This window comes from Leptodactylus fuscus, chromosome 5, assembly GCF_031893055.1.
Source record: "Leptodactylus fuscus isolate aLepFus1 chromosome 5, aLepFus1.hap2, whole genome shotgun sequence".
In the NCBI taxonomy this organism is placed as follows: domain Eukaryota; kingdom Metazoa; phylum Chordata; class Amphibia; order Anura; family Leptodactylidae; genus Leptodactylus; species Leptodactylus fuscus.
Window position 1 is genome coordinate 34,296,995 of NC_134269.1, and position 14,097 is coordinate 34,311,091.

General features: G+C 45.4%; 1 protein-coding gene across 5 annotated transcripts in view; it reads right to left on the reverse strand.

Moving 5' to 3' along the window:
* Positions 1–917: 917 nt before the first annotated feature.
* Positions 918–14,097, reverse strand: part of EVI5L (ecotropic viral integration site 5 like) — a 39,517-nt gene continuing 26,337 nt past the window's right edge. For 2 of the 5 annotated variants that reach the window (XM_075272837.1, XM_075272838.1), the window contains exons 11-20: positions 13,535–13,588; positions 13,086–13,118; positions 12,122–12,262; positions 10,577–10,705; positions 10,277–10,417; positions 10,006–10,179; positions 9,362–9,508; positions 8,695–8,790; positions 8,517–8,612; positions 918–7,698 (exon numbers count right to left, since the gene is read on the reverse strand). In XM_075272837.1, coding sequence (XP_075128938.1) covers positions 7,411–7,698; positions 8,517–8,612; positions 8,695–8,790; positions 9,362–9,508; positions 10,006–10,179; positions 10,277–10,417; positions 10,577–10,705; positions 12,122–12,262; positions 13,086–13,118; positions 13,535–13,588 — 1,299 coding nt within the window. In that variant the 3' untranslated portion in view covers positions 918–7,410. The remainder of the gene's footprint in view (positions 7,699–8,516; positions 8,613–8,694; positions 8,791–9,361; positions 9,509–10,005; positions 10,180–10,276; positions 10,418–10,576; positions 10,706–12,121; positions 12,263–13,085; positions 13,119–13,534; positions 13,589–14,097) is intronic. The other 3 variants (XM_075272839.1, XM_075272841.1, XM_075272840.1) reach the window with 3 other exon arrangements.

A 14,097-nucleotide genomic window follows, 5' to 3' on the forward strand; every position in this document is an offset into this window, starting at 1 on the left:
CAAAAGTATAAAGCTTTATTTGCATATGACGCACTTCGGGACAAGTCCCTTCCTCAAGTGTGTATAAACTGTGAGAAAGGGAATTGTCCCAAAATGTGCTGCGTGCAAATAAAGCTTTATACGTTTCGACCAGCGCACCTATTGCCTTCTTTTCGTCTACAGCTGGATCTTTCAATGATGACCAAGTCTAAGGCCGGGTTCACACAGAGTATTCTGGCTCGTGATTTGGTACGTAGACACCGCAGGAGCTTTTGCGGGCCGTATACGCTCCCATTGTGTTCAATGGGAGCTGTTACTGTATAAGCGGCGCTATTTTGCGGCCGTGATTTTGCGGTGGCCGCAAAATAGCGCCGCGTATACGGTACCGGCTCCCATTGAAAACAATGGGAGCGTATACGGCCTGCAAAAGCTCCCGCGGCGTCTACGTACCAAATCACGAGCCACAATACTCCATGTGAACCCGGCTTAAGGTTGTGGCCCTACATTGCTGGGATGGGATTCTGGTAAATCCCATCCACACAGTGCAGAAAAGCAACATGTCCGTTTTATCTATGGAACCGCTGGCGGTGTCTGTATAGATATAATAAGGGCACACTCTCTGTACGCCCAATGCGTTTTTGCTGCATTTTTCTCCATAAGGCTATGTGGGGCCTCAGCCTTAAAGCTGCTGACATCACAAGTGGTCTTTAGAAAGGGTTGTGATGTCAGAACCCCACTTGTGATGTCACAACTAGTAGTCAGGTGATGTACATAATAAAAAATGTTTCACTTAGGATATAGCTGCTGTGACATCACGTGTGATGTCATAACTTACCTGTCTAGTTATGATACCTGTAACTCCCGCCCATTGTCACACGTGGTTCTGACCCAGTACATCAGTGTACGCAGACAGTATATATAGACTGACACAGAGTATATTAGTATCAACGTGAATGTATTTATTGAATAAAGTGAACCTGTGGCCTCGGGAGCCACGACAGTAATCCCCAGCAGGACTGGTTCCTCCAATCACATGGGTCATATTAACCATGGGAAAAGAGCAGAATGGGGGCGGCGCGGCCCCTCTGTAACACGTCAGGTAGTAGTGGGCACAACCGCACAGCGTTCAATGTCAGAGAACTTGGAAAATCCATTCCGTAATACAAAGCGAAACAAAAAACGTGCAAAGTGTGAAATCAGTGGAGCCGCTGTGGGCGATCTGCGGGCACAACCCCCTGACTGCTGAACATCACATCTAACCAACTGGCCAACACATCTGCGGGTCCTCCTAATACCACCAGCACCTCATACACACAAGCCTACCTGAGCCCAAAGATCTATCAGGTTCTCCACTTCTGTGTACAGCAAAGAAACCCCCACAACTCTGCAGAACATCACAACAAACCCATATTTAATGTAGAGACCGCAATTCCTCACATGGCTGCAGACTATCATGCCATCCTCATCACTCTGATATTGTTATACTCATATATATTGTTATACTCATTACCACAGGACATCATAGTAAATCTCACCCCTTCTTGCAGAGCACCACTCCAATTCTAAACACCCTGCAGACTATCACTTCTCATCAGTTCCAACGTATGATTCTCAAACCATTCCTACTGAGACTTCAGGGCATTGCTTCATCTCTCATGTGTGGCTGCAGACCATCACGCCAACTGCAATGTAGCTTGAAGGAATTAAGCAAGAGCCCACAACCCCGGAAGTGCTGGCAGAGAAGTATTCTAAAACCTGCAGAGCATTACTCCATTCTGTGCAATATGTTCCTGCAAAGCATCAACTCCATTCCTAGTATAGCCATGTACATGCAGGACTGGCATGTCTAACATCCCTCATATACCTGCAGAGCATCACTCTAATCCCACAATGCCTCGTAATATGCCACAACTTCACCCTAATTCCTGCAGCATATCACTCTATTCTCATTACCTCATGTTCCTGCAGAACATCACTCTAATCCCATGTTTTCCAGAGCATCACTCTACTCTCAATGCCTCATGTTACCGCAGAGCATCACTCTACCCTCAATACCTTCTGTTACCGCAGAGCATCACTCCACTCTACTCTCAATGCCTCATATTACTGCAGAGCATCACTCCACTCTACTCTCAATGCCTCATATTACTGCAGAGCATCACTCCACTCTATTCTCAATGCCTCATGTTATTGCAGCACATCACTCTACTCTCAATGCCTTGTTACCGCAGAGCATCACTCTACTCTCAATGCCTCATTACTGCAGCACATCACTCTACTCTCAATGCCTCGTTACCGCAGAGCATCACTCTACTCTCAATGCCTCATTACTGCAGCACATCACTCTACTCTCAATGCCTCGTTACCGCAGAGCATCACTCTACTCTGAATGCCTCATGTTACTGCAGAGCATCACTGTAATCCAGGGGTCAGCAATCTCTGGCCCTCCAGCTGTTGTAAAACTACAACTCCCATCGTTCATGCTTTCTCTGCTGTTCTTGGAACTCCCTTAGGAGGGAATGTAGCATGCTGGGAGTTGTAGTTTCACAGCAGCTGCAGAATATCCCAATGCCTTTGTTCCTGCAGAGCATCACTCTGATCTCTAAGTCGCTCTTCTCCTTACAGAACATCACCACGCTTAAGCCAGTCGGATGCCGGCACAATTGTACACCATGGATAATAAATTCCACGTTTTTTTTTTTTGCTTTCTCCAAATTTTGTGTCCCCTCGCTGCCGGCCTCTTATGTGTTTGGCACTCAATAAAATGAGACAAAACATTTAGTACTATTTACACACTATACACATATAAACAGGCGGCGCGCACGCCGCTCCTCGCACGGACATAGTGCACTCTTCACAATAACATCGGTTTAAGGTCCGTCCACTGGAGGGTCTGACTCTGTACAAAGTTCTTGGCCGCCAGTGGACAACATATCAGACAGAAGTCCAGAGTCTGCCCATCAAATAGTCTAGAAAAACGGTGTAAATGACGCGACGCGGCGAGCCGTGGTGAGGAGACTTATTGCACTTAAAGTCAACAATATATACTGTATATATATATCTGTACTGTATAGACTTTATACATTTTCAATACTTTGACTCTACAAGGATCAAGGCCTCAGGAGACAGTTGTCGTGTAAATCTGATATCAGTCCTCTGTCACGTACGCACAAGCTCCGTATGGCGGTGGCTATACCGCCCGTGGGGGACACGGGTTACCTAAGCTGTTCTGGATCAGAAGGATTAACACGTGTGAACAGCAGAAGTATACTTGTAATGCACTTAGAAAACTTGTTACATCTTACATTAGATCTTAATAGTCCAGAGCTGTACTCAGAAGTGGAAACAGTCAGCAAGTTTGCTATCAGAAATGCTCTTATAGGAGCAGGACTCCTATAACACAGGGGGTAGACCATTTTTCTTATTTTTTGATATGCAGATGAGGCGTCCAAGAATAGAACTGCCTAAAAGCAATGAACACATGGCGGATTTCTGGAGGGACGGGAACTCTGCAGAATTGTGAATACAGCTCTGCACAGGTCTCAGTTCAGATTCAGGACAAGATAGTTTTCAAGTAAAGAAATGGACTTGCAGTTTTTTAACTTGCTTGGTAGTTCCATACTGAAGAGGTTGGTCAAGGCTAAAATATAAAAGGAGAGGCCCCGGGATGTCACAGGTAGTGGAGTCCCTTGCTTAGGCCACCGATTGGTCTCAGTGGTCATGTGTGGTGGGGACTTCCACCAGAAGACAGCAATGGAGCTGCAGGACCAGACCACGTTGAGCAGCCCCGAGGACAGGCGAGTATGTTTTTTCCACCTAATTAAAAAATAAAATTTTAACCTGGACCGCCCCTTTAAGGGGCATTCACACGTATATTGGACCTGGGAAGAGGCGGGGTTAGAATTCTGGAGAGGAATCTGTGGTAGAAGACCACGTAAAGTAAAAATGTTCTCCATTCGCACAGAGTAAAGTGGCGCTGATTCTGCCACGATAACTCGTAGCAGAACCAGCGCTGATAAAAAGACTCCCATTGATTTCAACGGGGTTCCGGTTTCCCGCGCGGAACACATTCAAATCAATGGGTTAAAAAGCCTCTCTGATATAAAGGGTTAAAAAGCCTCCCATTGATTTCAATGTGTTCCGCGTGGAAAATGGAACCCAACGGGAGTCTTTTTTATCAGTGCTGATTCTGCCGCGAGTTATCGTGGCAGAATCCTCGCCACTTTACTCCGTGTGAATGGAGAAAATTTTTTAAGTGGTCTTCTACCACAGATTCCTCTCCAGAATTCTAACCCCGCCTCTTCCTAGGTACTGTAGATCCTTTGGATGAATCAACCACAGAATCCACGGGAAGATCAAACAGGTCGTTCTGAAAAAAAACAGTAGCATCCATTTCTGTCTCCTATTAATTGCTGGGACACGGAGCCTAGACTAATATTACCGATCCGCTAAATACGTAAGGGGGAATCTCAAATCTGAGTTTAGATATAGGGGGGAGTCTGTCAACAAGGTTGCTGACGGTTTCTAACAGCCACAAGCAAAATTCTCCTCTCAGCTCTGGAGTATAACACGCGAATCCGGATAAGTTAGGTCATGTCACGTATTTACAAGGTGACTCCACTTTTTGTTTCCATGGTCATCGGACAATGACAAAAAAAAAAGACATAAAACAACGGAGCAAAATGAAGTCCATTACTTTCCTAATAAACAATTAAAGGGACCCTCTACATCTTCTACAGTACATTAGACGTCTGTAACAATGGGACTAGTGACATGTATCATAAGGCTAGTGTAAGTTCTGTATATATAGAGTAGACTCTCGCACCTTATAGGTAACAATGCTGATAGAAAACACGCTGCCGCTCGCCCATATGACACTGAAGCATGTACAATAACCAAAATAGTCCTATAGAAGTATATACAAGATAATACTGCGGGGAGGACAGAGGTGGGTGCTTAGGCCGAAGGGCCATAAGGCTTATTTGGCAGATTGGCAGAGTTTGGCAAACTCTTGGAGGCACCCGATTCGTAGGTCAGCTGCCATTTTGTCTTAGTCTGTATACGTAATAGTAAAGGGGGAGCCAGTTTCTAAAAGTCCACCCAGAGCATTACAAAAATGGAGGCCGCTTTCAGCGTTTAGACAACCCTTGGTGAAATTCCCTTTTATCTAACCATGGGCACAGTGGTAGACGTCTACTAGAGGCTTGGAAACTGGTTTAGGCTCAGTTCACACCAGCGCTTGTACCCTATATGGGAATTCTGTTCCCCTCTCCGCATGAAAAATGAGGAAAGAAAAGGGAGGCAAGCAGGGCTTTTCTCTTATCTTTTTTGAATGGAAACCACATGGACACCATTAGTCTATAGGGCCCATGGGTTTCCTAAAGCAGCCGCTTTTTTTATGTGGATTAGGTTTCTGTTCAGGGGGTCCCCAAGTGGAAACGGACACCAGAGCGCAGATGTGAACCCTGCCTTACCATGTTATGTAGAGGGGTCCTATAGAGGATCTATATCCTAAATGTGATTATGTAAACTCGGACTCCCCACTCACCTTTCATTTCTAATACATTTGCCATTGGGCAATCCCTCTTTGACCCATCTGGGCATTCCCTCTATCCCTCTTTAAAGTTCTATATGGCCAGTATACCTTCTTTTCTTTAACAATATAGAATAGCACAGTTTGCTACGCTGTCCCATACAGAGCGAATAACAGCCTAAGCTTAAGCTACGCCATCAATATCAGGTTCCTATGGATCAGACACCCTGCACGCCCACAAGGGCAGCCGTCTCTCCCTGATGTCATGTCCATCAGTCATGTGATCCTTCTGTAAGCTCAAGTGAATGGGACTACTGCCATGCCAGCTCCTATATACTGATGTCCCTGGTATATAGTGACACAGCTGATCAGAGCATGGTCAGGTTGTCAGTCCCCCCAATATGATATGAATAATCTTTCCTAAGTAGAGGACATCAATATAAAAGCTCTGGAATAGCCAAGTGTGCACATTCCCTTTAATCGACCGTTTCTGATCTGTTTTAATAGGGCCAATGGTTGTTGTAGTGTCTGGACAGATCGGGAGCAGTTTTGCTCATTCCCAGGGAGGCCATTGCTACAGCACCTAATGGGTTCCCCTAAAAAGAGCCTCTGCAGCACCACCTGAGGTGCAGTCTGATATGTAATACTAAACGCCTTAATGTTCCCAGAACTGATATAGAGGTATATTCTGCTTTCTTTCCATTCGTGGTCTGTGCCTGGTAGAGGCAGCCATATTGTGAACTTCAACCTATGACAATGCCGCCCTTCACGCAAAAAGAACCAGAGATACTGACGGAGGCACTTCACAAAGCACACGGAGCAGGCAGCCATTTTCGAGCCGAACCAACTGGTCACCTATTAAAGGGATTCTCCCGGTTATTATAAATAAAGCTGAGTGAAATGGACACTTTATAAAAGCATCTAGGAAAAAAAACAACCTGTTGCCCACAGTAACCAATCACAGCAAAGCTTTCATTTTTTAGTGCTCTTGGATAATGAAAGCAGCGCTGTGATTGGTCGCTATGTGCAACAAATTTTTTTCTTTAGATAACTTTATAAATCTGCCGTACTATAGCGGTCTGTGGGGAGCACACTGTGGCCACACACGGGGTCCATGGATGAGATACGCCTCTATAGCACTCTACCATAGACAACGGGTGCACAATGTATATTATAGTACCTTATATACGATCCCTTGGTGAACCCCGAAACACTGGAACAAATGAGGCACCGGGTGCCATGACATGTACAAGCTGAAGGACGATGCAGCCCACATAATAGCTGCCTGTTGTCTTGGGGGAGGGGATGCTTTTATGACATGTACATTATGACCTCTATTGTGACCCCGCTAAATACTGTATAAATACTGATCCAGTCCTATATAATCCACGAGAAATGACCTTTACAAAAACTGGAAACGGGCTGCAAACTACTTTTGCAAAAAGTACGGGGTCCGTTATTATTTTAGTGCAAGTATGGGATCCTATGGGACCGTAAGTTGCCCCATTTTCCCTTGACGTCGTAGTGGTGTGACTGGCAGGCAGGGGTAAAGCTTGTAGATTTAGTGTTGACCCTTAGATTAGTGTTGTAACCTATATTTGATCGCTTAGAGGCGTAGTTTATGGGAACTGCTTCGTTATACCCCCGTGTGCATTCATATGAGTCTTGTTCCATGCGCCCACCGGCTGGCCACAAGTTTGCATCTTGTGATATACTTGGCCGTCTCGAGCTAACAGCAAGGTTCCTCTTTGGGGTAAGTAAGAGCAATTCAAGCACCCATTACGTACCAGAAGATTGTTCATTCTGAAAGAGAAAACTGAAGCTGTTAGGTAGTTCCTTCTGTAAGGTACCAGGAAATATTCAGTGCTCCTCTGCTTCAGCCCCCTCATCCCCCACTGCTATTCCTCCTCTGCAGGCTCAGGAGGGGTATCAGATGTTGCCCCGTTGGTTTCCACCCCCTCTTCACTGTCAGAGCTGGCAGAACTTCTGAGAGGCCGCAGGAAACAAGCCTTGTGCGGGGAGTGAGGGTACAGGGCGTCCTGCAAGGCTCCGAGGGGCCGGGAGAGAAGCTCTTCATCTGAAGACGGGAGGGAGTCTTCATCTTCTTGCCCTGAGCGGGAGGAGAGGTCCAGTCCATCAAAGGAGATGGGATCAGAGTAAGGTTTATGGCCTCGAATAATAAGGATCTGAGGCAGAGAACAAAGTTTATAAAAATATGAAGAAAAAAGTTTAGAAAATAGAAAACATAACACTCGTGGCACTGAATTATTCTGTAATATTATGTACTCATCTATAGACAGTATAGAAAACCCATCTTTAATATTATGTAAAATCCTTATAAACTCAATAGAAAGACTGAAAATATTTATCATGTACTGATTGTGTTTCATTGTTTTTTTTTCCCCTCTAGTCACATCCAAAGCTGCATTCAAATTCTGTTGTTTGCCAAGCAAGAGTGCACATAACACTGCCCTGTATCATACTGTAATAATCTGATAGGGATAAGTATATAGATCAATGCATTGCATCAGCCATGGACAAATGATAAAGCCACACGTTATAGCATTATATTAAGAGGGTCAGAGCAAGTTACTCCATATCGAAAGGTTAGAGAGTAACCTGCTGATTGACCAATCACTGGGACCCCCCACTAATCCCCAAAACTGGTGTGTTTTGCACCCCAACCTTGGACAGCATATGCCACTCCATTCATTTCAATAGGATATCCAAAGATAGCTGAGATGGGTGTGTGTACATAGCCCAAATCTGTGGCCTCTTCATTATCAGGATTGCTCAGGGTCCCAGACGATGAACTCCCTCTGATCATGAAGTGATGGCATATCCTAAGCGATAGGGCACCACATAGGTTAATTGAAATGAGTAAAAATTTGAATGCAGCTTTGGCTGTGACTATTGTACAAGAAATCAGCGCAAAAAAAGGAAACGATGTGCAATGTTACCTGTACATTTAATGTACAGACTCATTTTCGAGCCAAAGACTCACCTCTTGCCTCAGTTCTTCGATCTGATCCTTCAGTTCCCGGATATACTGGGAAGAATCAGAATCGTTCAGCTTCCCTTTTATTACCCCTTCTTCTTTCTAGATGTGGGATACATGAAGCAGAGCTCAGTGCGAGAACCATGACAGATCACAGACAGGTTGTGGAAGGGAGAAATCTTACCTGTATCTCTAGTTCTGCTATTCGCTGACGCATTTCGGCAACGGCTGCCATACTGTCTGCTTCTCTGAGTCGCACCGCCATCACCTCTTCTTTATTCTGAGAGCATGGAAAGGGATTGATCATTGTTAACCACTGGTGTAGCGTCACAATGTGGGTTTACCTACCTAAAAGTCATTTGTTCTGCCCTTTTCTTGCCAGTCAGCACCTTGCCAATACAACGTTCAGCTGGTCAGCTGTCATATCTGACAATCCAGTTGCTAGAGATGCACCACTGACTCTGGCACAATTGGATTTTTTTCTCTAGCGCCCACCATTCCTGAGCAATCAGCTATTTAGACTCTGTACTGACAGGAGGGCGGAGTCAGGCAGGAGCAGACAAGGGGTGTGAGTCTGAGCTCTGACACTGGCTGCCTCTGATTGGAGCTCTGAATCACGCCCCCTGCCTGACACCGCCCACAGAGCTTAAACAGCATATCAGGCCTCACAACTGCACTTGTTGCTCAGGAATGGTGGGGGCTAGAGAGAAAATTCCAACTGCACTGGAATCAGCGGAGTGGTGCCTATTGCTAAATGCTAAGCACTACAAATGGGGGATGTGCTGACAGGTCCTCTTTAAAATATGAGCATGGAGCATCTGCAAAAGTCAAACTCTTGATAAAACACTGACCTTACATTCGGTTACTGCATGTCTCCGCTTATCCTCGCTCATCTGTGACTGCAAGGCCTTGTACTGTGCAGCCTCATTCTGCAGTCTGTCTCTCAGCTCCTTGCACTCTTTTTCTAGACGAGACAGCTGTTTCTCATGCATTACTTCCTAGAAGAGGCAAAGAGCTTCAATGTACTGGATGCCCCCAAAGCAGACCATCACGTACTGGTTACACAGAGTTACATATGTTATACTGTATAAACATACACACAAACACGTCTGACATAATATGTATAATAGTGCCTACTGTCCTCTCATAATATAAGCACGCAATGATATGATTGGGTATACAGTTGGTGAGCTGTATACTGTGCCTGGCATGCAGCTGAAAATAACATTAAGTAGGAGAACTATCAGCTACCCCCAATCCTCGGTTCCCGTGATCTGTTCCATGCCGCCACTTGGATACCAGTGATGTCACTGCTAATACGTAACATGTGACCACCGAAACCAGTAATTGGCTGCCGCGGTCACCTGAGCTGTTTAACTTCCAGCCCAGCCAGCGCGGGCATGGAATGAAGCAGGGTACCCAACGCCAGATACGAGGCGAGTATCACTTTAATACTTTAATATACCATTTAATATGTAACACAAAAGACAATTACAGAGGGAAAGTACACCTGACTTTCCAGTACGAGAACCCTCTGCCGAAGTTCACGAGTTTCGCTTTGAGCCATGACTTCTCGTAACCGGGAAGACATGACCTCGTCTTGTAGGTCTCCAGTTGCACTCTTCCGAGGCGAGTCTTTCCAAATACCTCCACCTCGGGAAGACAGGGACTACATAAGGAAAGACAGGATGAATCATTACTACACATGCAGGAGAGACTGTGCAAATAACAAGCAAGGGGAAGTAGAATTGTGATGTGGCGCTTACCTGCCAGCGGTCACTCAGCTCTGTCACTTGCTTCTGACCTTCACGCATGACCTGCAGAGCATGAGCCTCTCTCTTCCTCAGAGACTGAAGTTCTTCTTGGAGAAGGGCAACGTTGCTTTCATCGGGGAGAGAACTGTTCCTCTAAGAAAAAAAAAGAAAAAAAACCTGTACATTAACCTCTTCCTGCCTGCAGACTTAAAGGGGTTCTCCAATCATTAGCTATCACGAGGGTGTGCGATGTAAACAGTACATGTCATGTCAGACAGCTGATCACAAGACTACACAATAACTAACACTCACCTTTTCTAGCTCGACTACTTTTTCCTGCATTTCCTTTAAGGCCCCTAATGTCTCAGCTTCTCTAAGCCGTGACTGTTCTAGTTCGGACTCAAGGTGACTGACTAGTTCTTCCGAGGCACGTGGATCATTCTGCAAAAGAAGAAGAGCATAATTACTTATCCCTTTAATATGGGAACCACATGAGACTTTGATGTTGTGTTAAAAGACGCATTAGGTTTTACACTAGGGTTGTCCCTTTAAAGATCAACTTGTCTGCAGAGAATCTCCTGGAATCTCTTAGTGGTCATACACTACCGCTGCAGTGGCCTCTACAGGATGTATGAAGTATTGCATGGTCGGCATTTCAATGAATGGCCAACCACAAAGTGCAGGAACAAGCCAGGTTTACCAAGGGGGAGCCACTCAGGCTCACACACAGGTAATAAGCAGGGCGGGTTTAACACATTGGTGGGCCCTGTGCAAAGATTTCATAAGTGGGCCGCCCCATAACCACCACCTAGAAATACCTGACTAGCACAAATATAAGGCTCCCTCAATGGCCCCCACATAGTATAACCCCTCAGTGGCTCTCAAACAGTATAATGGCTCCCTAGTGGCCCAATATTATGTCCCATTATAATGTTCCCCTCTAAGATTTCCTGCATGCAGATTCATGTCCCTCTCCAGGTTGACTCCACAAATTCATGTCCACCCATCCCCCTGGCTGCCCCCACCATGTCATACTCCCTTTAGGTTGCCCCCACAGTATCATGTCCTCACCCCAGGTTGCCCCCAGTGTCATGTGCCCCCAAACTGACATGTCTCACTCAGGTTGCCCCCACAGTATCATGTCTTCACCCCAGGTTGCACCCACAGTATCATGTCCCCCCACACCCCAGGTTGCCCCCATAATGTCATGCCCAGACCCCCTTTACCCCCTCGTATCATGTCCTCACACCAGGTTGCCACCACAGTATTATGTTCCCCCACAATAACATGCCCCCCTCAGGGTACCCCACAGTATCTCCCACCCCCCGGCAGGTTGCTTCCACAGTTTCGTGTCCCCCACTGTACATATCAAAGAAAAAAAAAAAAACCCAAACCTTAACACTCACCTTTCTCCTGTAACAGGCGTGAAATAAAGGACATCACTACACCGCGCCTCCTGCTCCCAGGACATTCGGAGCAAAATAAAAGTAACCGGGTGGTGAAATAGGGAGCGGACTCCTCTCCTTACTTCATCACTGGCTTCAACTAATCTGTGTCCAGAGGATGCCGATGAGTTGGGGTAGGTTGGATCCACTGCCCTGGACGGCAGGACAGCAAATGTAGGACTGTCCCACTGTCTAAAGTGGGGCCCCGCTACAATAGGGCCTTGTGCAAGTGCACCGTTGACCCTATGGTTAAAGCAGCCCTGATCGTAACTATGGACTTATCTATGTGTACGTGATATGTGACATCTGTACATGCACACGGATAACGTATTGTTCATTACTGAACATATTCCTTAACCCTTTAACAACCATCGCGCATCTCTTGACAAGTCTCCCTCATGCTGTACAATACCTGTTTATCTTGTAGCTGTTGTATGAGATTTTGGGCGCTCTGTAGGTTCTCGGTAGCGGTATAGTATTGCTGTTTTACTACAGCCAGTTCCCTTTTTATGGCGTAATTTTCTTCAGCTTCTTGAGCTCGTGTCACCTGACCCTAAATGGGAAAAGCCAAGGAAAAAACAAAAATCATTTCTATCATCTCTCTCTGACGTCCTGCTAGTACGGACCCTGAGTGGCCCCCCTATGGCTGCCCCCTTACTAGATTGGGCATTCCCATTAATCTAGAAGAAATCTGAATTTGATGCGGTGTAGAAAATTGACAAAGTTCTGAATATTTGGCCATAATAAGAGATATTTAGGAACTAACGCCATCCATGTAGACATTGAATAGGACTTCACAGTTCTCCTGAGGGGTCTGTTTTAGTAAATGCTTGTTCTGCTTAAGAAATAGCAATGTTGAGGCATCTGTTGTGCATTGTGCTGCCCCTTCTATTATTCATTATGAATTAGGTGCTACCATTTCTTATTAGGAGGGTGCCATCTCAAACAATGGGACAATGACTGGACACACCCCATTGAATAGGGGAATGATTTATTGTCCTGCCTGCACTGAGTAAGTGACGTCACGTGTGCTATCTCACAGGTCTGTGGTTATAGCAATGCTGTGTAAACAATTGGAGGAATAAGTTCACACAGCAGGCAAACAAAGCAGCATTTCTAAAGCAATATATTTAGGAAAAGTCTTCGATTTACATAAGCTACCAATATAGATAGGATCCTTGATATGGGACAACCCCTTTAATCGAAAGAAAGACTGTGATGGAGACCATTTTTGAGAGACCTGCTCAACATGAACCTGACATCTAGCATCCCGTCTCTCCTCACTCCTCTTAGGTTCAATGTGATAGGAAAAATACAACAGGAAAAAGTGGGAACAATCCTAAAGGCAAATATGGCAAGAAGATAGGTGACCATACCTGGATGAGCCTGTCCGCTAACGCAGCGCTTTCCTATGAGGTAGTCCACAAAGACGAGGGGACAGGACGAGACAAAGACACAGAGAGCGAGAGAAACAAAGACAGAGCAGGAGGGGGGAGAGAGAAAGAAAAAGGTAACCACCACCGCACTACAAGAGGCCGGACAGAATATGACAGCTGTGGATTATACCAATTCTAATGTAACAACACTCTATAGCAAGAAATTACCCAGGGAGAATGAAAAATGGCTGCCAAGGATATATGCTCAGTGTCCACTACTGATATTAGAATGTATGGGGTCAGCAAGAGAGAACAGTTTTGGTTACGGAGTTAAAATATGAGTGTGAAAGCAAGGCAGCCATCTTTACACCTCCTGTATAGGAAAGAGGGGACTGGAGCAAGATGGTCATACTACAGATGGGAAGACTGGACATCATGTAATGTCTTACCTTTTCTAGAGTTTCAATGCGTTGCTTCAGAAGTCTGTTTTCTGTTCGTAATCGCTGTGTAAAGGTTGGGAGAAAAGTCATGTACCAAAAAAACCCCTTCTGCACTCGGTATAATAGTTGTGCACATTATATTACATTGCTATATGGAAGACTCTGAACTTCTAACATAGACAGACAAGAAACAGGGACATTTCCCTCCTTGGTGTTCTCTGTGTCTTGTGTGTTGAAAGGAGACAGGGCTCATGAGGTTTATGCTGCTTATTAAAGGGGATGTCCGGCTACGGAGAAATACTGAGCAATAAAGGTTATTGTTTGTATAATGAAAAGTTGTACAATTTTACGGAATATACTTTCTGTATCAACTCCTCATGGTTGTGTAGATCTCTGCTCGCTGTCACTCATTCTGCTTACTACCAGTGGATAAAATAATTAGTCCATGGTCATGTGATACACAGCCCATGGTCATGTGATATACAGTTCATGGTCATGTGATGTACACACAGGTGCGCAACTTGTTATAGTCACAGCACAGTAATCAGACATGTGCCTGGTAACAAGCTGTA